Source organism: Lissotriton vulgaris, chromosome 5 (assembly GCF_964263255.1).
Source record: "Lissotriton vulgaris chromosome 5, aLisVul1.2, whole genome shotgun sequence".
Lineage (NCBI taxonomy): Eukaryota > Metazoa > Chordata > Amphibia > Caudata > Salamandridae > Lissotriton > Lissotriton vulgaris.
The window spans coordinates 1770255167-1770279550 of NC_141693.1; the positions used below are offsets into that span (position 1 = coordinate 1770255167).

The 24384-nt window shown below is 45.5% G+C and overlaps 1 protein-coding gene across 4 annotated transcripts in view; it reads right to left on the reverse strand.

Annotated features, from left to right (window-relative positions):
• Positions 1–2973: 2973 nt before the first annotated feature.
• Positions 2974–24384, reverse strand: part of IFI35 (interferon induced protein 35) — a 247484-nt gene continuing 226073 nt past the window's right edge. For all 4 annotated transcript variants that reach the window (XM_086924056.1, XM_086924058.1, XM_086924055.1 and 1 more), the window contains 2 exons: positions 19206–19312; positions 2974–6211 (listed from right to left, as the gene is read on the reverse strand). In XM_086924056.1, the coding sequence (XP_086780182.1) occupies positions 6020–6211; positions 19206–19312 (299 nt within the window). In that variant the 3' untranslated portion in view covers positions 2974–6019. The remainder of the gene's footprint in view (positions 6212–19205; positions 19313–24384) is intronic.

Here is a 24384-nt window from a genome sequence, read left to right on the forward strand (position 1 = left end):
CAATTCAATGTAGAATTCACACATATTGTCCCAAAACTCTCCAGTGAATAATATTGTCCTCCCAATGTCCCATTATTGTACAGCACTCTGCAGCTACACGGCAGTAAATACGGAAGGTTGCCGTGTGACCCAGCATATTGTTAGATAGGGACACATGCACAGAGTAAGACTCAATGTGTTATTGAAAAGGGAAGATCCCCAAGGTTGCTTAAATTCAAAGGGCGATGAAAGAGAAATATTAAAGACTAATCGTGCTGGAGCCAAATATATATGTTAGGAGCAAGTTGTTTTTAGTGGATTGCTGGGCTTGGATACGTCAAGGGTATGAATGGGCGCCTGTTAAACATAAATATAACTGGATGGACCTGTGATTTAGGATCTAGAGACAGGGTCTTTTGAAACACCAGTCAGTTCTTCGTCCATCTAGTCGCTCTCATGGGCCAGAAGAGCTCACTGATGTGCGGCTCACAGGTAGCCCTGCTGGCTTTTGGCTGTGTCATTCCAACTTAGGGTAGGACAGAGCAAAAATCTGTCTAGAGTATGACCATGGTAGCATGAGGCACACTTCTTGAGGATTGACTTGACCCTCATGGTGAGTCTGGCACTGGCCCAGCTCTGAGCCACTGTGGGCAGTCAACCAGGCGCCATTCGAGCCCCAGCTCATCTTCACCATGAGCGAGGTCCATAAGAAGGAGAGGAGTCAGCAGAATCTGTTTCAGATAAATTATGATCAGGCATAAGTGCAGATGGTCAGCATTGGTAGCGTTACCAACCTTAGCTGGCGAGTTTAAGGTACAGGGAGTGACCCTGCTCCTGACGCTTACCCGCAGTCATGTAAGATGCTTTCTGTTCTCCAACGCTGGATTAAAGGCGATGCCCAAAAAAAAGTGAACACTCGAGGAGCTTAGGAGAGATACACCACACACCAGATAAAACGCTGCTGTTTACCGACCCCTGGCAGTGTGCCACCACAGACTAGATGAAGGCCACTTCTGAGTGTGAAATGCCTCTGCCTATGGTAAATGAAAGGAAGATCGCACATCACAAGAGTGAAACACAAGGGTCTGAATGCACAAGGTTTATGAGACTCCTTTATGTTTACCCAGTTATTAACTTGATGATTTACCTAGGCTGTGCGTGTCCTTACTACGTGTTTTGTTACCCAGTTATTAAGACAGGCGTGGCTTGGACATTTGCCAAGAGCAGGTGAATTAACAAAGTCAGATTATTTTTTAAACAATTTTATTTATACCAAGTTGTAACAAACATATGGAAGGCCACAGAACAGAGACATCTTCGATCAAGTACATTCGGTTTTTAAGTGATACTACTTTGAGGACTCACACACAGTGAGTACCCTTACCGAAGTTGAATTCTACATTTAGTGGTTAACCTGTCTTTTTATAGCATTCGAAGACTATTTTATGCCAATTTTAGTATTCAATAGTGTTCTTTTCGGGAAGGCTAGTGCATGAAGACTACTGATATGAGAGTGGTACTTCTTGAATACTAACCGAATACTAAGCACATACTTATTTGTAATCACATAGTCTTCCTTTACAATGCAGAACATTTTGTGAATACAAACAATTTGAATACTACTGGACTATACCCAGACTACTACTAACATTCTATTCAAGCTGCATGCTGAATGGTAGATCGGTGCCTTATTTATTATACTATTTTTATGGTTTATTTATTATACTATTGTGGTGTTTTTGTAGTGTAGGGTAGTGTTTTAGCGTTTAGGGGTGTACTGGGGGGTCATGCAGGGTAGTGATTGAGTGTAGGGACCTGACTGGAGGTTGGGGAGGGTCGTGCTGGGGATGTTTCAGGGTTTATGGTAGTGGTGTGGTATTTGAGTAGTGGAGGGTAGTGTTTTTGGTTTTAGGGTAGTGCTTGGGGGCCGTGCAGGGTAGTGTTTGAGTGTGGGGACCGGACGGAAAGTCTGAGGAGGGTCATGCTGGGGGGGGGTAGTGTTGTGAAGTTTGTGTAGTGTAGAGTAGTGTTTTAGGGTTTAGGGTAGTGCTGGGGGATCATGCAGGGTAGTGTTTGAGTGTAGGGATCGGACTGGGGGTTGGGGGTCATGCTGGGGGTAGTGTTTTAGGGTTTAGGTTAATGCTGGGGGGTCGTGCAGGGTAGTGTTTAAGTGTGGGGACTTAGCAATTGTACAATGGGTGCAGGGTCCGAAATCGTACAGTCTTCATGGACCCTCTGTTATGTATCCAAGTGTGTCCCCCCACTCCTCCTCCCATTGCCATGAGCAACAAACACACATAGGAGCCCAACAAGGCCACTAAGCACCCTCCCCCCAACTCATCTGTGCCACTCCTTTCCAAAGAAGTTCCCTTGCCAATCACCCGGAGAATCAAAAAAACCAGCTGTCTCAAGCATTCTTGTGGCTCAGTGGGTATGTGATCCTGAGGCCTGCCACTTTATGAACATCAAAAAAGGGGACCAAATTTTCTAGAAATGTCACATGACATTGTGTCCAAAACTGTGGCAGTGTGGCTCTCCATTGAGTAAAGATTACAAGTCAGATATGTTATGATGACTGAAGATATGAATACATTTTTGGGGACATAAGAGAGTAATGTTCAATATCCATGAATGTCCTTGGTTTTGTATTTCAGTTATATTACATTATTTAACAGTCGTGGGACAAACTGTGAGGCCACCACCTCTCCTACGCAGTTCCCAGGTGTCTAGTCGGTTGTCAAAGGAAGATATACAATGTTCAGTGAATAAATAAATCAAGAATCCGCTTTTGGATGCTGCGGAGTGTTTTCACTGACTCAAAATAATTAAATTATTTGCATATCATCTTTGCTGTAACTGCTGAACAAGTCACTTAAGGATCACTACAATCGGGAAGTTACATTTGAATTTACACCCGAAAGTGAGATTAACACGTTCCCAAACCTATGAAAAGTTCCTGCAGTTCTGAAAATGAAAACCACATACTGCTACTGGTGGGATCACTAGGCTCTTAAAGAGCTTTTTATTAGTGTTCAATGATACGTTTCACATAAGGTATGAGAGAAGTGCCTCTTCACAAACACCGTAAGGAACTATACAACACCAGTTTCTAATTACGAGGTATGAAGACGGACGCAACCATACAATTCAAACTCTTTTATTACATGCACTTAATGCAGGTGGGGGAGGCAAGAACAGGCTTTCAAATAGGTACAAGAGTATGGAACAAGCTTCTCTTTTGACTGGACAATACATGGGGGTGTGAATCTTTGTCCACCCTGATTCTTGTCAACAGCCCTGTGAGTATCACTTGCAAATCCCTTCCACAAACACCATCCTTGCTCCTCAGTTTCACCTAAGGGTGTTTCCTCAAATGCTTCCTCTGCTACCAACCACAACAAATCAGCAACTACAGCATTTGCTTTCTCCTCCACACTACTCAGGTCAAAAACAGCAGCATCCAATGGCCTTGATTAAGTACCTTCTTTTGTTTCCCATTAATGCTACCATCAATTTTCATGTCCATTCTTCCCGCAGAACAGCCAATGCAAAGGCTGCCCAATTTTCCCCTCTCCTCATAATAACCATTTGTTATTTTTAGCGTTTTATTAAAGTATTCACTTCTTAGTCTCACCCATCATAAACTAATAAAGGAAATGTTTAATCCAAAATTGACAAGCCCATGACTCAAGTGCAATATCTGCAATAGACTAAATCAAACCAAGTAGTCTGACGGATTATAATTTTCCTCTTGATTGTGTTGACTATTGTGAATATCAGATGCACAAAGCGGGCACTCAAATAATTTCAAAGTTATGCTTAAAATGACGTAGTAGACATAAGCTGATAATGTAATGGAAGAACTTAGACAGGGCATAGGAAACAATTGTCCCCAAGGAAACGCCACAGGGAAGAACGCTAAAGTTAGTGCTCATGAAATAAAGTATGGACCATGGTTTAGCAAATGCCACAATATTTATATTGTATTAATAGAAGAAGGTTCAATTGTGGAGGGCAGACACTGCTGTACTTGATTTAAAAAAAGTGATTAAATATACACACACACAAGGTGCTACACAATCTAGCTAGATTGTTATTAACATAAAATAGATCCACAAAAACTCAATATGGTTTAGTTCAAAACATATCCTATAGCCAGTCTTACTATGAGGAAGCTGTTGACGTTTCGACTAATTGAGAAAACAACTGTTACGTCTCATCATGACACAACCATCTGGCTAAAGAAAAACTGATGACATAACCCAGGAGATCAATGGCCCGAATGATCAAACTCACTGAGAGCAGGTCAACAAAAAGTAACCAAACTCCAGTATCACAATCACGAATACGGTCACAGAGCAAAATGTCCCAAATCTTCCAGCACTGGATGCAGCATGGATCATAAATCAGTCTGTGCTGCTCAAATCTAATCCACTTGTCCTAGAGATTGGTAAAGAAATTTGGCTGTGCAATCAACCACTGGCTTTAGGATTTTACTTACGACTTTCACAGTGCTTCGCATCAAAACAGCAACACATACACCTTGCCTCACATCCTGACTCCATTATTTAGTAAGGCCCCATAACCATTCCTAGGCAAGAAAATGGCTCCTTCTCTGCCTTTCGTTAAAGAAAAGACAATTCTTTATTTAGTTATGGCCATAAGGCATCTGAAATGTATCTACAAACTTTTCTCTTAACTTGGTACCACTGTTCCACCTGGACTGTGAGCTTGTCCTACAATTGAGGAATCTTCTATGTATCAACTTTGTCCCCAGGCGCTGTCCACTCTAAAAGCGGACAATCAGGTCTATAACAGTATTACTCCAATTAATGACACCAGTTCCACCTTTTGTTTCAGTGAATCAAAACAACTACAAGCCCCACAGCACAATCCTTAGTTGTTTGTGTAGCTCTGCGCCCATGTATGAACTATTTTTTCTCATGTACAGCCTACACAGATTCAAGGTACTTGTAGAAACCATAAGGCCCATATTACAAGTTGGATATTCCCATAAGGCCCTCATTAGAATTACAAGTCCAAATCTCATACTGGAATTACAACTGGGACACAAACGGAGTACTCAAGGCTTAGTGGATGAAAGATTGTTGGCAGGTTAAAAAAAAGACAGCGAAAATATTGATGGTAAATATTGCACATTTTGCATCTGGGCACTCCTAAATGGAGGAAACACACGCAATTAAGGTTTTACCCCCATTCTGCAGTCCGGAAATGGTGCTCCCACTAATTACCCCACCCCAGTATCACAAATTGTGCATGCAAAATGACAACACCAAATTTATGCCAGAGTTGGAACGAAGACCTAAATAGGCTGTCCTGGTACAATGTTAAGGAAGGAGGTAGGGCCCTGAAGCAGATCGGCCAGTCTTAAAAAAATCCTTCAGTAGCAAGCAACATACACAGCTATCCACATACTCATCTGGGAGCATTCCTTATATCCGAATACATCCTTTTCTGTTCTGGAATCTCATTCCACTTCCATTGGCGTAAATCAATATGTACATATTTACCATATCAAAAAATTTAAGCAGTAAAGAAAAAAGTTGACTTCACCGAAAGTCTCAACACCTTTTAGAGTAAACATGGCGAGGAGCTAAACTGAAATGTATTCCAGTGCAAGAGCCTATATTTTCCATCTGCATTATATTATATTTTCTGGTGAGCCGCCAAGTGGTGCTTAACGCATGCACCTTTGTTGCTTGATCAAAACCCAAAAAGTATGACACATGGCCTCACCCGAAATATACATATTCCTTTTTCTATACATTGCTTTTATGTCCCTGGCAGACAAATTACAGTAATAGCAATCTTAAGAGGAAAAATAAGTACTAGGCTCCTTCCTTCATTTCAACATATTATTAGACACATAAAGCACATTCCTTTATTTCAACACATATTTTAATTATCAAGGGATCTATGCTCATGTGTTGGTGAGCAGTTGTAGACTTGCTCATCAAAGACATAGGATTATCTTTTCTAGAAAGAGGGTTCGGCTCTCGTTCTTCCTGTGGAGCCAGTCCTACTCCACATCCTCTTCGAAGACTGCGATGGAGTCCTTGCCGAGGGGGACGTAATGCACGAGCTCCACCTCACCGCCTCCTTTGCTCCTCTTCTGGAAGTGGATCTCCAGCACATCCTGCAAGGCCTCCTCATCCATGATGTCAGGGATCCCGGTCAGTAGCACTGTCTTTTGACAAATGGAATCTCGAAACTATTATGAAGAAAGAAAGAAATCAAGACGTTAAAATATAGCAATAAAGACAACCCTTTCTTCAATAGATGGAAAAGTTCTCAGTAGCCAAATGTGAGCTGCAGCCACAGCAGGTCGGTGCGCTTGAGAAATATCCTTTGTAGTTTCAATATAGATCAGGAGTAAATACCCAACCCAGAGGTATGTGATTTTGGAGAAGAAAACCAAAACTTGTTGAAACTAGTTCTGAGGACCAATGTTTTATTTCCAATTTATTTTCTCCATGAATAGCATTCACCAAGCTGACAAAACTAACTAGGTGACAACCATGTTTGGTGAAAAATGCTCAAAGGGTTGTTTTTCTCTCGCCTGCCCACTGCTGCTCCCAGTGTTTGTCTGTAAAACCAACCCATCTCTTTTACGTAGTGGTTGATGTATTCTAGGATTAACTCACCCACTTAAGCTCTCCTATATTTTCCCAATCCTTCCCAGGCTTAAAGATCTGTTTTTCTTTTTATACAGCCAACGCAGCCCTTTCCCCTTTGTCCTCTCTTCCCTCTTACCATCCCCTGTCCCATACCTGGCAGTGTCCTCGGGCCCCCTTTTGTTGCTTACTGTTTTTGTGTATTGTCCCTATTTAGCCTCCGATTCAATTTTGTTTTGAGTCGGCCAAGTTACTGTAAACCTAGACAACATAGTAATGTGTCTCCACTAACTAGACTAACCACCCTGCTCTGGCATTCCTTTACCATTCTGTCAGCTTCTTTTTCAGGTCATGTTATTTTAGAAATTAATGGACAAGGTACTTGCTTTCGGTAATGCCTTATCTGGTAGAGATTCTATTTAGCCGCAGATTCCTTATCTTAGAATTATCTCCAGGCGTCAGACAGGATCCGGAAAGATTTTCATGCACAGTACCCTGCACGAAGGTAAAGTATGTTGATTGGCTCTGTGTGGCGTTGTAAGTGACGTGCCTGGTGCCTATATAAGGGCCACCCCAGCGTGCTGACGGAACATAGAGCCTTGAAAAACACTTACCATTGGTGTGGAATACTAGGGCCATGAAAGGGGAAAGGCCTGTCCCTAGAAATCAGTTTGCAGAACGGGGAGGATGGGTGGGTCGGAAAGGAATCTGCAGACAGAGTCTCTATCAGCTAAGGCGTTACTGAAGGTAAGTAACTTGTCCATCTGATAGAGACTTCTAGCTGTAGATTTCTTACCTTAGAATAGATACCCAAGCATAACAGGATATGTCTGTGAAAAAATATAATACTGAAAAAGTCCTGTAGGACCGAACGGGCAAAGTGCTCATTCCGAGGGACCTGACGTCCAGGCAGTAATATTTTGTGAATGTGTCCAAGGAAGCCCATGTTGCTGGCTGACAGGTGTCCAGGACTGGGACACCGCATGCTAACGCAGTGGTCGCAACCTTGGCACCAGTAGTTTGAGAATGCAAACCTTCATGGGATTAATTCTTGGCCAATGTTAGCAGATTTTAAGGCAGGGCATGACCCATTGGGAGATGGTCCACTTCTACACAGCCTTTCCCTTCTTCGCTTCAACATACTCCACGAAGAGTTAGTCATCCACCGGAACTCTTTCGTGCAGTCAAGGTATAACGAGAACGCTCTTTTTGGGTCCAGACAGAGAAGTAACACTGCTTTCACAGAGGGATGTGGCAGAGCATAAAAGTAGGCAGAGTGATGGAATGATCTACATTAAAGGGAGTGACGACTTTCAGCAGAAAGGAAGCTCTAGTTCGTGGAACCAGCTTGTCCAGCTTGTCTGGGAAGATGGTCAGGTATGGACGCTTGGATGACAAAGCCTGGAGCTCACTGACCCTCTGGGCAGATGTCATTGTCACCAGGAAGGCCGTCTTCATGGTCAGGAGCCTGGGAGGACAGTTGTGCAAGGGTTCCAAGGGAGCGCACATCAAGGCAAGATTAAGGTCCCACTGAGGCATTATAAAGGAAGAAGGAGGAAATATATGTTGTAAACCTTTGAAGAACCTATGTACAATAGGGGATTTGAAGAGGGATGGCTGGTCAGGCAATCGCAGATAGGCTAAAATAACAGAAAGATAACCCTTTAAGGTACCCAGAGCAGAGCCCTGCTAAGAAAGGGAAAGAATAAAGAGAGGAACCTGAGAAAGGGGAGCAGAAAGGGGGTCAACCTGCTTTACTGAATACCATGCCACAAACTTGCACAACAGCAGGCTTTCACCTTTTTGGTGGAGGGAGGCCTGGCTACCAAGATGACATCACATACTTCGGGTGTCAATTGTCACTGCTCAATCGCCACGCAACAAGGCAGTGTGTTGACAGGTTTGGGTGGAGAACCCTCCCTGCTGCTGCGACAGCAGATCCTCCCAAAGGGGCAGCCTGATCGGAGGACTGATGGACATGCTCAACTGCTCGGGACACCAAACTCTGATCCCAGGACGGAGCCACAAGGATGACTTGGGCCCGGTCGTCCTGATCTTCTTTAGAACTCTGGGCAGAAGTGGTGTGGGTAGAAAGGCGTACACGAGGCCTGAGCTCCACTTGAGTCAAAAAGTGTCTCAGAGGTAGAGCCACCTTAAAAACTTTAGTGTGCAAAACTGTTGGCATGCGGTTCTCGGCGGTGGCGAACAGATCTAACCAAGGCTCCTCCCACTGCTGAAAGAGACCTTGCACCACCAGAGATGGAGACGCCATTCATGATCCGCTAGGCATCTGTTGCAGAGTTTGTGTGCCCTGGCGTTCAGAGAGCTCACCAGGTGTTGAACAACCAGGGAAATGCCCTGGCGTTTCCAGCCATGTCCAGAGACGGAGGGACTCTTGACAGAGGGGAAGCATTTCTGAATCCTATCTACTTGGAGCCTTGCCTCCGCTACCTGTCTCCTCCTCTCTACAAGCCCCGGGACATCGTCGCACAGCCTGAGGGGGCATGCAGCTGTCTGAGCGCGCCGGGACTACAACACCCAGAGTCCCCGGGGCGCGCTCAGATTGGATCATCGTCAGCTGCGCCGGGAGGCGCATAAAAACTGAGAGGCCCTCCCGCAGGGCGGGACGCGTGTGGGCGAAACCCGGGACAAGGGCGGGCCCGTCCGCACCCGTCGGAGCCCGAAGGAGGCTGGGCTGGGGCAACCCCCCTAAAATTTGCTTCAATAACTGGTACACTTTTTTTTGTTATTTCTGAATAACTGTTGAACTGTTGAATCCTGTTATTGCTACCATCAACCGGAACTTATAGTATACTGGTTATCTTATCAGGGTGATAATCAAAAAATCAAGAATATGAGTAAAAGGAAGAAAGACAAAGCTGGAGCAAAGGGTCCCTTAGAGACACCAACAGGGGGCCAAGCGTCACTACTCTTGTATCTTGTGGGGGCCATGGGGGTTATAGACAAACAAATCAATACAGTAGAAGAGACCTTGGGGAAAGGAGATTCCATTCTGAACCCCGAGGCGAGCGTATCCATATCACCCGGGGCGAGTCCCATTGAAAAGGTACATCAGCGGGATAACGTGCCCAATGGTTGCGTACAGGTTCTCGTGGAAGAGATAGAAGCGAGTGCCTTGGAAGAAGAGGCTCAACCCCCCAATAAGCGCAGTAAGAACCAAAACATAACGGGGGATAACTAATAAAACTACTAATGAGAGCATCATTCATATTAGTCCTCCTAGACAGCATACGTCTAGGAACAAACTTAAAGGGAAACTGCCATTGAAAAAAACTCACGCATGCAAATCAAGCAACCCAAATAAAAATAAGGCAACAAAAGGAACGCTTCCAACATTATCAGAACGTAACATAATCGCCATTGATAACCTCTCCAAAGTCATTGACACCCTCCGCCACACCCTGGTTGAATCACTAGAGTCACTCTCTAATAGAATGAATAATCTGGAGCTGGCATTCAACCTGAAGCATTCCACCACAGGGGGGGACAATGATAGCAGGACACTGACGGGTCCCCAAAGGAAATTGCTACTTACCAGTATGCATCTGTTCTTGGCATGTAGAGCTGCAGAGTCGTACACTTAGCAATAGATCGCCACCTGGTGTTGGGCTCGGATGATTGCAGGTTGTTGTCTTTTTGGAAGAAGTCTTTGTAGTCACGAGATAGGTGACCCCTCCCTTGGACAATACTGCGCATGGTCATTGACTCCATCCTCAGATTGTTTTTCGCCATGATGGGAAATGATGGAGTTAGTAGAAGTAAAGAGAAAGGATGTCCATGCGTGTGCATCTAAGTAAGATGAGTACTGGAACGGATACAAGTCCCGGGGAGGCGGGAGGACGTGTACGACTCTGCAGCTCTACATGCCAAGAACAGATGCATACTGGTAAGTAGCATTTTCTGTTCGAGGCATATGAGCTGCAGATTGTACACGTAGCATCGATTGTGCAGCAGTGTCTCCCCTAGCGGTGGTCGCTTGTATCCGTTGCAGCATACTGAAATGGTGTTCTAAGGACAGCTTGGCCTACTGCAGCTTGCTGCTTGGCTTGCACATCAACACAATAGTGTTTAGTGAAGGTGTGTATTGTAGACCATGTTGCTGCCTTGCATATGTCCTCTAGTGGTATGTTATCTAAGAAAGCCATAGAGGCTCCTAGTTTGCGAGTGGAGTGCGCTCTAGGAGGAACCGTTAGTGTACGTTTAGCTTTTTGATAGCATATTTGAATACACTTTACAATCCATCTGGAAATTCCTCCTTTAGAGATGGGATTGCCCTTGTGTGGGGGAGAGAAAGATAAAAATAGTTGTTTTGTCTTTCTGAAGGATTTAGTCCGGTCTGTGTAGTATAACAGAGCTTTTCTAACATCTAAGGTGTGTAAAGCCCTTTCTGCAACAGAGTCCGGTTTTTGAAAAAACACTGGTAGCTCTACTGATTGGTTAAGGTGAAAAGGAGTAATAACTTTTGGCAGGAATTTAGGATTGGGCCCAAGAACCACTTTGTTAGGATATATCTGAAAAAATGGTTCTTGTATTGTGAATGCTTGTATTTCACTAACTCTTCTGAGAGAGGTGATGGCAACAAGGAAAGCAGTTTTCCATGTTAGGAATTGCAATTCACACTTATGTAAAGGCTCGAAAGGGGGTCCAATAAGTCTTGTAAGGATCACATTTAGGTTCCATAATGGAGCAGGCGGTAACCTAGGTGGGATTATTCGTTTTAATCCCTCCATAAATGCTTTTATTGCAGGTACTCTAAAGAGAGATAGATGTTGCCTATTCTGTGACTAGGCTTCAATTGCTGCCAGATGCAGGCGTATGGAAGAATAAGCCAAATTGGACCTTTGTATGTGTGGAAGGTAGCAAATAATATTTTGGATGTAAACATCCAGTGGATCAATGTGATTATAGTTACAATATATTGCAAATCTGTTCCACTTAGCAGCATAACATGCTCTGGTAGTGGGTCTCCTAGCTTCTTTAATTATGTTCATACAGTCTGGTGGTAGGTTTTAGTAACCAAACTCTAAGACTTCAGGAGCCAGATCGCCAAATTCAGTTGGCTTGGAGCTGGGTGTCTTATTTCTCCATTGTTCTGTGTTAACAGGGATGGCTTGAGACGTAATTTCTGATGTGGAACCAGTGAGAGATCTAGCAGTGTGGTGAACTACAGCTGACGTGCCCATGTGGGAGCCACTAGTATTAGTTTGAGAGACTGTTGTCTGATCTTGCGTACTACTAGTGGAATGAGTGGGAGAGGCGGAAAAGCGTACGCAAATCTGCCTGACCAGTTCATCCATATCGCATTCCCCTCCGACCGTGGGAGTGGAAACCTGGAGGCGAAGGTTGGGCATTTTGCATTTTCGTGGGAGGTAAACAGATCTATCTGTGGATGCCCCCACATTTGGAAGAATGGTTGAAGAACTTGTGGGTGTATCTCCCATTCGTGAATCTGTTGTGACTGACGACTCAACAGATCTGCTATCTGATTGTGAATTCCTGGAAGGTGTTCTACTGTCAGGTGTATGTTTTAAGGAATGGCCCATCTCCAAATGTTCTATGCAAGCTGGGACAGTTGCAGAGAGTGTGTCCCCCCCTGTTTTTGTATATAATACATGGCTGTCATATTGTCCGTCCGGATTAGGACAGCTTTGTTTCGTACTTGTACCTGAAACGTTTTGAGTGCTAGGAAAATTGCTAGCAGCTCTAGATGGTTGATATGGAACTGTCTTTGTTGGTTGTTCCATTGGCCTTGTGTGGTATAATGCAAGAGATGGGCTCCCCATCCTGTGAGGGATGCATCTGTCGTGAGCACTATCTGTGGAACAGGGTCTAGGAACGGCCGTCCCTTTGTCAAGTTTTTGGTGTTCCACCATTGCAGAGAGCGATATGTACGGCTGTCTATCAACACCAGGTCTGTGAGCTGACCTTGAGCCTGATTCCACTGTTGTGCTAGACATTCTTGTAATGGGCGCATTTGCAGTCTTGCGTGAGGAACTATGAAGATGCAAGACGCCATCATGCCTATCAGTCTCATGAACACTCTGGCTTGGAGAGACTGCTGGTGTTGAAAAAGGGAGACCAAGGTCTGAATGCTCTGTATCCTGGCTTGACTGGGATACGCTAGAGCTGTAGACGTGTCTATGGTAGTTCCTAGATATTGATGAACGTGCGAAGGCTCTAGGTGCGACTTGGTGTAGTTTATTGTAAACCCTAAGTCGGGCAATGTCTAAATTGTTTGTTTTGTGTGTTGGACACACTGGTTGAACGATTTTGCTTTTATGAGCCAACCGTCGAGGTAAGGGAAGACATGCATCTGTTGTCTTCTGAGATGTGCTGCTATCAATCAATCAATCAAGGACATTTATAGAGCGCACTACTTAACCGTTGGGTCTCAAGGCGCTTGGGGGGGGGGGGGTGCAGTTACTGCTCGAACAGCCAGGTCTTGAGCTTCTTCCTGAAGGAGAGGTGGTCTTGGGTCAGGCGCAGGTCGGCCGGGAGGGAGTTCCAGGTCTTGGCGGCCAGGTAGGAGAAGGACCTTCCTCCTGTTGTCGCTCTACGGATGCGTGGGACGGTGGCGAGGGCGCGGCTGGCTGAACGGAGGTGGCGTTTGGGAGCGTAGAAGTTGATTCGGTTGTTGAGGTAGCTCAGGCCTTGATCGTGTAGGGCTTTGTGTGCGTGGGTGAGGAGACGGAAGGTGATTCTTTTGTTGACGGGGAGCCAATGCAGGTCTCTCAGGTGTCCGGAGATGTGGCTGTTTCGTGGGATGTCGAGGATGAGTCTGGCTGAGGCGTTCTGGATCCGCTGGAGTCTCTTCTGGAGCTTGGCGGTGGTTCCGGCGTAGAGGGCGTTGCCGTAGTCCAGTCGGCTGGTGACGAGGGCCTGGGTGACGGTCTTCCTGGTCTCCGTGGGGATCCACCAGAAGATCTTCCGTAGCATGCGCAGGATGTTGAAGCACGCCGAGGAGACGGCGTTGACTTGTCTGGTCATGGAGAGGGAGGAGTCCAGGATGAAGCCCAGGTTGCGTGCTACTACTGCTAAGCACTTTGTAAACACTCGTGGTGCTGTTGTGACCCCGAATGGAAGGACTTTGAACTCATAGTGCTGTCCTTGTATGACAAACCTTAGATACTTCCTGTGAGCAGGATGTATAGCAACATGAAAGTAGGCCTAGTGTTGAAAGAAAGTCTCCCTGTTGTAGTAGTGGGAGTACTTGTTGTAGAGTGATCATGTGAAAATGATCTGATTGTATGTAATAGTTGAGGGGCCTGAGGTCGAGAATTGGTCTTAGTGTCCCGTCCTTCTTGGGAATTAGGAAGTACAGGGAGTAAACTCCTGTTCCCCGTTCCTCCAAAGGAACTACTTGAATAGCATCCTTTTGTAGAAGTGCTAGAACTTCCTGTTGAAGCAGAGTCATATGTTCTTTTTTTTTTTTTTTTAACAATTCTTTATTGATAATTTTTGATCATTCTTTCCCACCCATCCCACCCAATTATAAAAACAACCCCACACAAACAGGCAATGAATATAAACAGAAATATTTTAAATTAGGCGTTATGCAAATATTAAGCGAGACACACAACAGATAAGTGCAAAACCATATGAAGAAAATCCTTTCCTATACACGCAATTAATCAGCATTACGAGTCTGATCTCTCGATCCATTGTGTAACGTGATACCATATTTCTAACCCTTTTTTTTTCTTTTTAAGGCCCTTATGTTTGTATATGGCTATTTCCAGGCTGTAGGTAGCAAGGAATCGTGCCCGCCATTGCTGGAATGTAGGCGGGTACAGGTCCAACCATGCAGATGTTAAGCAGATTCGAAGTACCGCCATTGAGATAAACAGTAATCCCTGCATGTTGGCGGATCTAACGTTCCTATCCACCCCCAGTATAATTTCCGCAGTGGTGATCTCAATATTACTCTCAAATATTCCTGACAGAAACGTTGATATATCTTGTCTGATAGTATTTAGGGTTTGACATGTAGCTAACATGTGTACCAAATCTGCTTCGGGCTGAGCACATCGAGGACATAATGTGCCTTTACCGGTACTCCATTTGGATATTCTAGCTGGTGTATAATAAAGTTGAAAAAACGTCTTGTAAAATTGGGCTTGAAGTTTGGTTGACATTAATAAGCAATTTGAGATTTCTAGAGCATTTCGCGTAAGGGGTTCTGTTAATTCTAATTTGTTTTGCCAATAATGGATATGCTTGTCTAAATCATCTGGGAGACTTACAACTAAATCTTTATAAATTTCACCAATTTTAACACTATTAGTGCGCACCACTGTTTCGATTGCTGGAATTTTATTCATGGCCCTACTGCCACCCCCTTTTTTTGTAATAAAATCCCTAACTTGCAAATATTTAAAAAAGTCACGCGATTCTAGCCCAAATTTAGTTTTTAGGGATTCGAATGAGCAGAAGCCCGTACTGTCATATAATGAGCCAATCTGTGTGATTCCCGATCTTACCCATCGTGTCATACAATAATCTGTAAAGATCTCAGGGAGATTGGAATTTCTAACTAGGGTGGTATAGTGGGAGAACCTACCGAGTCCCAAGAGTTTTCGCACATGGTTCCAAACAATATAAATACCTTTAAGTGTTTTAAAGCGGACCTTTTTGAAATGGCAGTCATATGTTAACCTCCACAAATGATCACTTGTCTCTCTGCCTAGAATGAGTTCCTGTGGGGTTGGGACTAACATATCTATATTGGGCTCTTGCCTGGGGGTTAAGAGAGCTCTACTGTATTTAAGGATGGTTGCCCACCAATAGATTTTAAGGTTGGGAAGCGCCAGACCCCCTCTTTCCCTTGGTAGGATAATATATTTTTGAGCTCTACGTGTTCTTCCATATCCCCAGATAAAACGAGAGAATATATTATCCATATCTTTAAATATTGGTGGGTCGAAATTTAAACAGATGGTCCGAAAAAAGTATAGAAATTTCGGAAGGAATAGCATTTTAATAAGATTACATCTTCCTATGATAGATAAATATAAGTTATGCAGGCTATTTAAACTTTTCTCAGTCTTTTTAAGAAGTGGGTTCAAATTGAGACTTACTAAATTGTTTAGATTGGAGGTGATATTGACACCAAGATACAATGCATTCTCTACCACCCTGTCGTCAGAAAAATTGATTTGACTATTGATTACAATCTGGGTTTTGGTTTCGTTCAATTTATACCCTGATATATCGCCAAACTTTTTCGCTTCTTCTTCCATTTGTTTTAGTGTTTCCTCTGGATCGGCAGTGACTATTGCAATGTCATCTGCAAAAGCCAAGGTCTTTGTTTCACCATTGGCTGTTTTCCTGGGTTGTATTAAGTTGTATTAAGTCATATGTTCTGTGGACATTGGGCACTGCCTGGGTGGTATGTTTGGGGGGTTGCTGTGAGTTCTAGGCAGTAGCCATGTTGGATAATCTGTCTTACCCACCTGTCTGTTGTGATGAAATTCCAGACAGGTAGGAACTATGATAATCTGCCCCTCACAGGAGTGGAATGCTCTAGGGGAAGCAGAGGGAAGTCACTGTTTGGGAGTGGAAGAGGAGCGGTTGTTGTTACCTCTACCTCTTCCCTTGTTATTATTGCCTCTGTATTCTCCTCTAAAGTAGCCTTTGTTATAGGAGGTCTGTGTGTGCGTTTTAAAAGATGATGTTGTATCTGTGCCGGTTTGCTTAGAGCCTCCTCTATAAAAGGAGCGGCGAAAAAAACTTCTAGTCTGTGTGGATTGTAAGGGACCCATAGACTTAGCTGTGTCTGTGTCTTTTTTCATCTTTTCTAGTGTGTTGGCTACTTCCGGTCCGAACAATTGGTTTTGATTGAAGGGCTGGTTCAAGATGGTAGTCTGTACCTCTGGTTTAAAACCTGAAATGCATAACCACGCATGTCGTCTGAGTATAACACTAGTATTGACTGCTCTGGATGCTGTGTCAGCTACATCTAGTGCACATTTAATTGAGGCATTGGATATTAACTTGCCTTCTTGTAAGAGCTCTGCTGCCTGATCTTTGTATTGATCTGGGTGGTGCTCCATTAGTTTTCCTAATTGGTTGTAATGAGCCCTGTCATAGCGTGAGAGTAGGGCTTGTGTATTTGCTTTGCGCCATATGTTTGTTGCCTGCGCAGCAATCCGTTTCCCTGACGCATCAATAACTTTAGATTCTTTGTCAGGCAGGGGCGTGTCACCAGAAGTCTGGGAATTGGCTCTTTTACGTGCATTAGACAGTACTAAAGAGTCTAGTGGCAGATGTCCCTTAATATAGACTGGATCAGCTGGTGCTGGTCTATACTTCTTTTCTATTCTTGGGTTTATTACCCTACATCGTACCGGGTCTTTAAATATTTCTGGAGCATGTTTAATGACTCCTTTGATCATGGGTAGTATTTGCGTAGACCTTTGTGACTGCTCAAATGTATCCAGTAAAAAATCCTCATCAATGGCATCAGAGTGCATTGAAACCCCATGGTAAAGGGCAGCTCTATTTAATAGATGATTAAACCCAATACTATCTTCTGGAGGGGAAGGTTTTGTTGGGTAGTACTGAGGATCAGGAATGTCTGGCACATTGTTTGGTGGGAAACCATATATATCGTCATCTTTAGGATATTCTGGATTGACATCTTCATCTAAAAGGTATGCATGTGGCTCTGGTACGTCATTCCCCCCACCAAGATCATACTCTTCGTCAGTGTGGTGTGATGATGTAGGAGATTGAACAGGAGAAGCTGTAGGTTCAATGTAAGGAGGGATAGGAGAGGAAGAAGGTGAAGGAGAGGAAGGGTGCATTGGAGAAGTTGCACAATCCTTCTTTTTGGCAGGAACCACAGGTAGAAGTGGTGTGTCTGCTGGTCTCTTCTTGTAAGGAATTGCTTCCACATGTCCAGTTTTTGGATTGATATGGACCTTTCTTTGTTTAGGATCTGGTCTAAACAGTTCTTCCTCCTTTACAATCTTCTTCGGCGTTGATTTTTTCAGTGCCGATAGGGTTGGTTTTGTGTTTTTTGCTGTAGGAGGCGTTATCGAGTCCTGTGGCAAATTTTCTGTGCCGAAGGTGGTTTCGGCTTGGTAGGCTTGTTAGAGGGTTAAGGTGTCTCTGTATCAGGCCTTGGAGTCTTTGGTACCGAGGTTGGAGATTTTGGAGTGGAGACCGGTCTCGTTGGCCCTGCGGCGCAGGACTCTGGCTTTCCATCTTTATTCTTGGAACCGGAAGGTTTCGGAGTCGAAGCTTTTGGATCCAGTACGGTCTTTGGCTTCGGCACCGATGCGTCTTTTGGTTTGGGTGCCGAAGGATCTTTGTCTTTGGGCACCGAAGGGCGTTTTGGCTTCGGTGTCGAAGAGTCCTTCGGTGTCGAAGGATGTTTCGGTGCCAATGGAGGAGGTGGAATTGGCACATGTGGTTTCGTCGGTGCCGAGGCACCGGAACGCGTAGTCTTTTCCTCGGAGCCGAGCCCGAAGGCAGGGCGTCTGAGGGTAAATTTCAGTCTCGACTGGGCCCCATGGGCGGAGTGCCGACCGTTGCCTTTGGCTTGGGTAGTGTATGTTGTGCAGGGGCAAGAGTACTCACGGGCTGCCGAGATGGAATCGAGTCGTCTGAGGACTCTGCCCCAGATATGATCTGGAGATCAGGCGACTCTTCCTCGGCGACGAGTGGATCCTCGTCCCCGGAGACGTCCTCTCCGACGATCTCCTCCTCAAAGATGGCCTCCGGTGCTCGCGCTGATCTCCTCATCTCGCGTCGAAGTGCCCTCCGATCCCGAATGGTCTTCTTCGATCGGAAGGATGCACAAGCTGTGCAGGTCGACTCGTCGTGTTCCGGCGATAGACAGAGGTTGCAGACCTCGTGATGGTCGCTATGAGGGAATTTTGCTCGACATACCGGGCATCTCTTGAATGGAGTTCTGTCCATGAGGCGTAGGCCGTACGACGCCGATAGGCCCAACGGCCCGCGTCGACGCACCGGGATGTAGCTGGTGATGTCGAAAAGTCTATTCGATATCGAAAATGTTTGTATAAAGTTTCACGCTTCGAAGTTGCTGAAAAAGTATTTTCTAGCCGGAGCGGAAAACTTTCATTCGAACCCAGTGGCGGAAAAAAACAATCTGAGGATGGAGTCGATGACCATGCGCAGTATTGTCCAAGAGGGGAGTCACCTATCTCGTGACTACAAAGACTTCTTCCAAGAAGACAACAACCTGCAATCATCTTAGCCCAACACCAGCTGGCGATCTATTGCAAAAGTGTACAATCTGCAGCTCATATGCCTCGAACATAAAGCTTCTCCAACCAACCCCCAAATCGATCACGGTCAATCTACATGCCTTGGCACTGACAGGCCTGTTAGAGTTAGAGTAAATGTGGTCTATATCACAGGTTAATGGGTCTCTCCAAAGAAATACCTTCTTAACAGTACAGAAAAAAAAGTGTGCGGTCTATAGAACATAACTATATAAAAGGTAAACAAATAGGAACAGAGTATGCATGTAATTGTAATATCCATAGTAAACTGCATACATAGTCGCTATAAGAAAGTGACGCAGATCAGCCAACCCACCTGCAGATCTTTAATTTCACCTTTTACATATGGTGTCACTTTCAACTGATAGGTTTTATTTTCCACTGCGAAAGAGCACACTTCTTTGCATGTCAGGCTTTTTGCCACTGTGATAAAGAAAAGGCAGACAGAGAGGAAGACAGAGATAAAAAGAAACAAAGAATATAAAATGATTAGATTTTGGTCTTATTAAAGATTTTTTTTCTATTTTTCCCCACATTATTATAAAACATATAACTATATCTTCAATCACTCATCTATATCTTTTCTCTAAAATGTATTTCTTAAAATACTAGTTTCAGAAACATAGTGCCAACATGCAGTTGACAGTATTGCAAATTGCAAAACATTGGGATGCACCTTTTTTCAAAAATCCTAATGCTTTTATCTAGCTGAATGCACATGTACCACTTCTACCAAGGCATTTCAGTAAGCAAAAACTGCATTACAAATGTAAATGCTAAGCTGCAGATGGATGTTGCTACGCTGGTAAAACAGTGTATGCCAAAACCTGAAATACTTTGCAATAACCTCAGAAATGGAGATTGAAATACTAGTGATGAATGTAGGATAATCAAATATTTATAAATATTTATAAAAGCAAAAAAAAAAAAACATATTTGTAATTAGATCATATTAAATCACTGCCAATTTTATAAAAGCAAAATATAAACCAGATTTGGAATTAGATCCTATTAAATCAATGTCAATTTTTGCATTTGCATTACATTTGTTATTTTCCAAATAACAACGCTCAGTTTTGCATTGATGTCATGGTGCAACTGCTGTCAAACTTTTTAAATGACAAATCACTCCAGTCATGGAGGCGGGAGCTGTGCTGTCGAAACAAAAAAAGGCTAACACAAGAGAAGAGTGAAGGCAAACTTTAAATGATGAGGTCCATCTGCAGACGTTGGTCCTAGCTGGCTGGCCAGCCATACTTAAACTGATAGTCCAGGAACTTTTTGAAGAGTCTTAGGGCAATCAGTGGATCCTGAGCTCACAGTAACAATAAGAGCCTTTTACTTTTGATTTGAAATTCTGTGACTTGCCGTAGTGTTGAACCCAAAACTGCACATAGAATTCATTCCTTTACCACTTGACCTTCAGTGAAGCGCGATACAGCCGCTTACAGTGGAATGGGGTAGAGAGTCCGAATTCAGCGAAGCCAGTAATAGCAATTATAATACATTGTCCGGCAAATGCTTTCACTTGAAAACAAAATGCATTTTCACAGAGCAGAATTCTACAGAAATGAAAGAGCAGAATAAAAATCTTAGGGCTTTATTAAGATCTCGGCATATTCCGTCCGATCTATTACAATCTCCATAGGATAGAATGGGATCGTAATACGACGGACAAGAAATCCATCACGATTGTGATGGAGTATTCCCCTCTGCCCAGATCTAAATCAGGCCCTTACTTTTGTGGTCACTCCAAGGTGCTTACGTTAGCAGTGCTAAATACTATCAGAGCCACCAAGGTGCAATCTCTTTTTCACTTCCCTCCAAGGCAGAAGTTACATAATAATCAGAGTGGTAAGCTTTAGGCTGTCTCTACATTACTGTTAAAGCTGCCCCAGTGTGGGTCAAATTTATAAGTGGTCCTCACAACCTTGATTGGATATTGTGTACCTTTAAACTCTCGAGTGTGGGCACCTCTTGCGTGGTGTCAACTAGGGCACAGTGCATGACGATATGCAAGGAGAGGCAGCGCCTGACAAGACCCCAGCACTGATGTCTCTGGTGAAGTCCTCCAGTGTGTGGTGTAGTGTTGGCTTGTGCCTCTGAGACAGAGGGTTAAGGGATATGTGCCAACGTTAGGGAATATAATCTTCTTCACTGGGTCGTCTTTGTGCCAAAAGCCACCACCCAAACTAATGAAAAGTACATCCCAATTCACATAGGTAATACAAGTATATCATTATGACTTGGTGCTCCAATGTGTGATCGGTGACATTGTCACCTTAAGACAATACGTACGAGTTACTTACCTTCGGTAACAATGTATCTGGTAGAGTCGATTCTAGCCGCAGATTCCTTCACGTAGAATTACTCCCAGGCATGAGACTGGATCCGGAAACTTTTTCGCCACAGCATCCCTGCACGCCGGGGGCAGGACGACATCACGCGACTCAGACCAGGCGTCGTCTGCGCATGTGACTTCAGTGAGGTCGCATATGACCCACCCGGCGCGCCTACGTCAGATTTCTTCGGAGCACTTTTCCGCATCATGACGCGGAACCAGCAGATAAAAAAACTGTGGAAGCATGGGAACAGTGTGCGAAAAGCAGAACATTTGGAAAGAAACGGTGACTAACAACACCACCCACAGTAGTGTCACACCGCAGAACCCAAAGCAGGGAACGAAGAAGAAACAAGCAGAGCCCTGCGCAACCACCCTGCCAGCAGATAGACAGCCTCCCACCTTTGTGCCCCGGAGGCAAGGAACATGCGTAAGGTCATGGTGCACGTAGGAAACCAACCACCCCCATCCTGAGCAAGGGAGGGCACCAGTTCCAACACAGACAGGGACAACAAACCTCCAAGCTACCCCAACATAAAGGGCAACCACCCACAAGGGACATGGGCAAGACATGGCCAGATGACCCTTAATCAGAGGATAGCAATGAAAGGAAGGGAGGGGAGGGAGGACAGGAATAGAAAGCAAGCCCCCCCAAACCTGGAGTAGCCAGAGCAGCAGGGCACCGAAATCCCATCCTCCAAAGAACCAAAGGAATGAACCGTCCACAGAAGGAGCCACCCGTCAAGAACAGGAGATACAGCCCCCACCGGGAGGCTAATACCGAAGACCAACCTAACAAACTCCTGAGGCGTAAAGCCGGGAGCGCTGCTCATTTTACTTGCTTTTAAAACTGTATTTTTCACTGCTGTGTGTTTAAAATCTTACCGGCATCTTGCCTACATCTTGCCTGCTTCTGAGGTCCCAGACAGCCGATTTGGGCGCTGCCTTGGGGAATCCTCCCTCGCTGCCGCCATCCACCGCGAGCGAGCAAGCTCCGCCCACTTTGCAGGCCACGCCCCCTTCCATCTGTTAAAAGGGCACGCTGATCACTAGCGCGTCCTTCTAACAAACTCCTGAGGCGGAAAGCCGGGAGCGCTGCTCATTTTACTTGCTTTTAAAACTGTATTTTTCACTGCTGTGTGTTTAAAATCTTACCGGCATCTTGCCTAGATCTTGCCTGCTTCTGAGGTCCCAGACAGCCGATTTGGGCGCTGCCTTGGGGAATCCTCCCTCGCTGCCGCCATCCACCGCGAACGAGTAAGCTCCGCCCACTTTGCAGGCCACGCCCCCTTCCTTTCCCTCTCTCCCTCTAATCCCCGCATAAAAGGATGTGCTTGGGCCGGAGGCGCAGCGGACGGGCGCAGCGGGCGCGACGATTGCGCGCCGAAGGCAAGCCCGTCTGCGCCCGTCCGCGACTGTCCGGGGCTAGGGGCACGTCACTCTGCCCCGCTCATCACCTATACCCCGGACCAACTACGCTGCCTCCAGGGACCCTGGCCCATCGCAGCCCCCATTTGCTCTCACTTTTTTTACCTCGGTCTTTCCCCTGTCGCTCCCCCTCATATCCCCCCCCTATGGCTGGCCCCCCTCTCTCGCCTAGAGGTAATGCTCTTCCTACTACCTCCAAAGCCCTCACGGCACTCTATCTTAACACCCGGTCCGCAGTCGCCCATGCGCATGAACTCTCGGTCCTGCTGGATCTTCAGGCCCCAGATCTTCTCTTCCTAACGGAGACCTGGTTCTGCGATGACTCCCTCCCCGCCCTACTAGCCACCTTACCGGCCCCATACTATGCCCTTCGGGCAGATCGCGGTCATCGCACGCACCGATCTTCCCTTTCTAACCCTGTCCCTGCCAGATATCGCGACCACCGAGTTTCTGGTGATCCGCACCACCTCCACCACTCCCCCCCTGACCTGTTTTCTCACCTACCGTCCTCCTCAATCCCCGTTACAGTTTCTCCCCGACTTCTTGGAAGTCTTGGCTACTATCACAGTTAACAATTCCTCTATTCTACTTCTTGGCGACTTCAACTTTTGGCCCTCCGACCCAGCTGAATGTTCGTCCTCAAAGGAATTTTCCGAAACCCTCCAATCCCTTAACTTCACACCCCACGTACACTCCCCCACCCACATTAAAGGTCACACGCTAGACCAGATCTGGTCCCTGAACTGTCCTGTGGAATCTCTCTCTATTTTGCCTTGCACATGGTCTGACCACTACTTGATCTCATTCTCCCTACCCATTCACCCCCCAGCCAAGCCCCCTCGCCCCAAAAACACCTGGGTTCGAGCCTGGGGCCGAGTTAACCCGGAAGATCTCTTCCCTTCTCACCACCTCCCTCCCCTCCCTGCAGGGCCTATCCACCCTCTCCCAGGTTAAGGCCATAGATCAGTGGCTCTCCTCTGGCTGCGATTCTGTTGCCCCGCTCAAACGTATTACTTCCAAGCGTGAGAAGGACGCCAACCGGTGGTTCAACGAAGAGCTCAAGGCCACCAAATTAACAGTGCGTCGTGCGGAGCGGGCTTGGAGGAGAAACTATTGCCCCTCTTTACGACTGGAGTACATCAACATCCTGACTCAGTATAAAAAAGACAATTTGGAGGCCAAAACCACCTACTTCTCCTCCAAAATCCTTGCTGCAGAAAACCAGTCTAAGGAGATATTCGCGATCGTCCATAACCTGGCGTTCTCGGATAGAACAACCCTTAAGCCCGCCCCGTCCGAAGAACTTTGCCACTCCCTCAACAATTACTTTATTCACAAAATTGCTACCATTAAAACCAATATCCCTCCCCCTTCTCCCTCTTTTGTTGACCCCCAAGGTCCCCCTCCCATGGGAGAACTCACTACCCTCCCCCCCATAACTAAGGAATCTCTGACCTCCTTAGTACCCTTGGTCAAATCTGGCTCTCCGCTTGATCCCTGTCCTGCCCACATTCTCCGCCATATTTTTGTCACCTGTCCAGGCCCCCCCCCCCTTCATCTCCTCAATAGCTCTCTTGCTCAAGGTGTGGTGCCGAGCCCCTTGAAATCTGTGGTTATTGTGCCTATCCTGAAAAAACCCGGTGCAGACCCCTCTGTCCCTGCCAATTTCCGCCCAATCTCCCTCTTGCTATTTCTGGCAAAGGTGCTCGAGCGCCATGTCACCTGC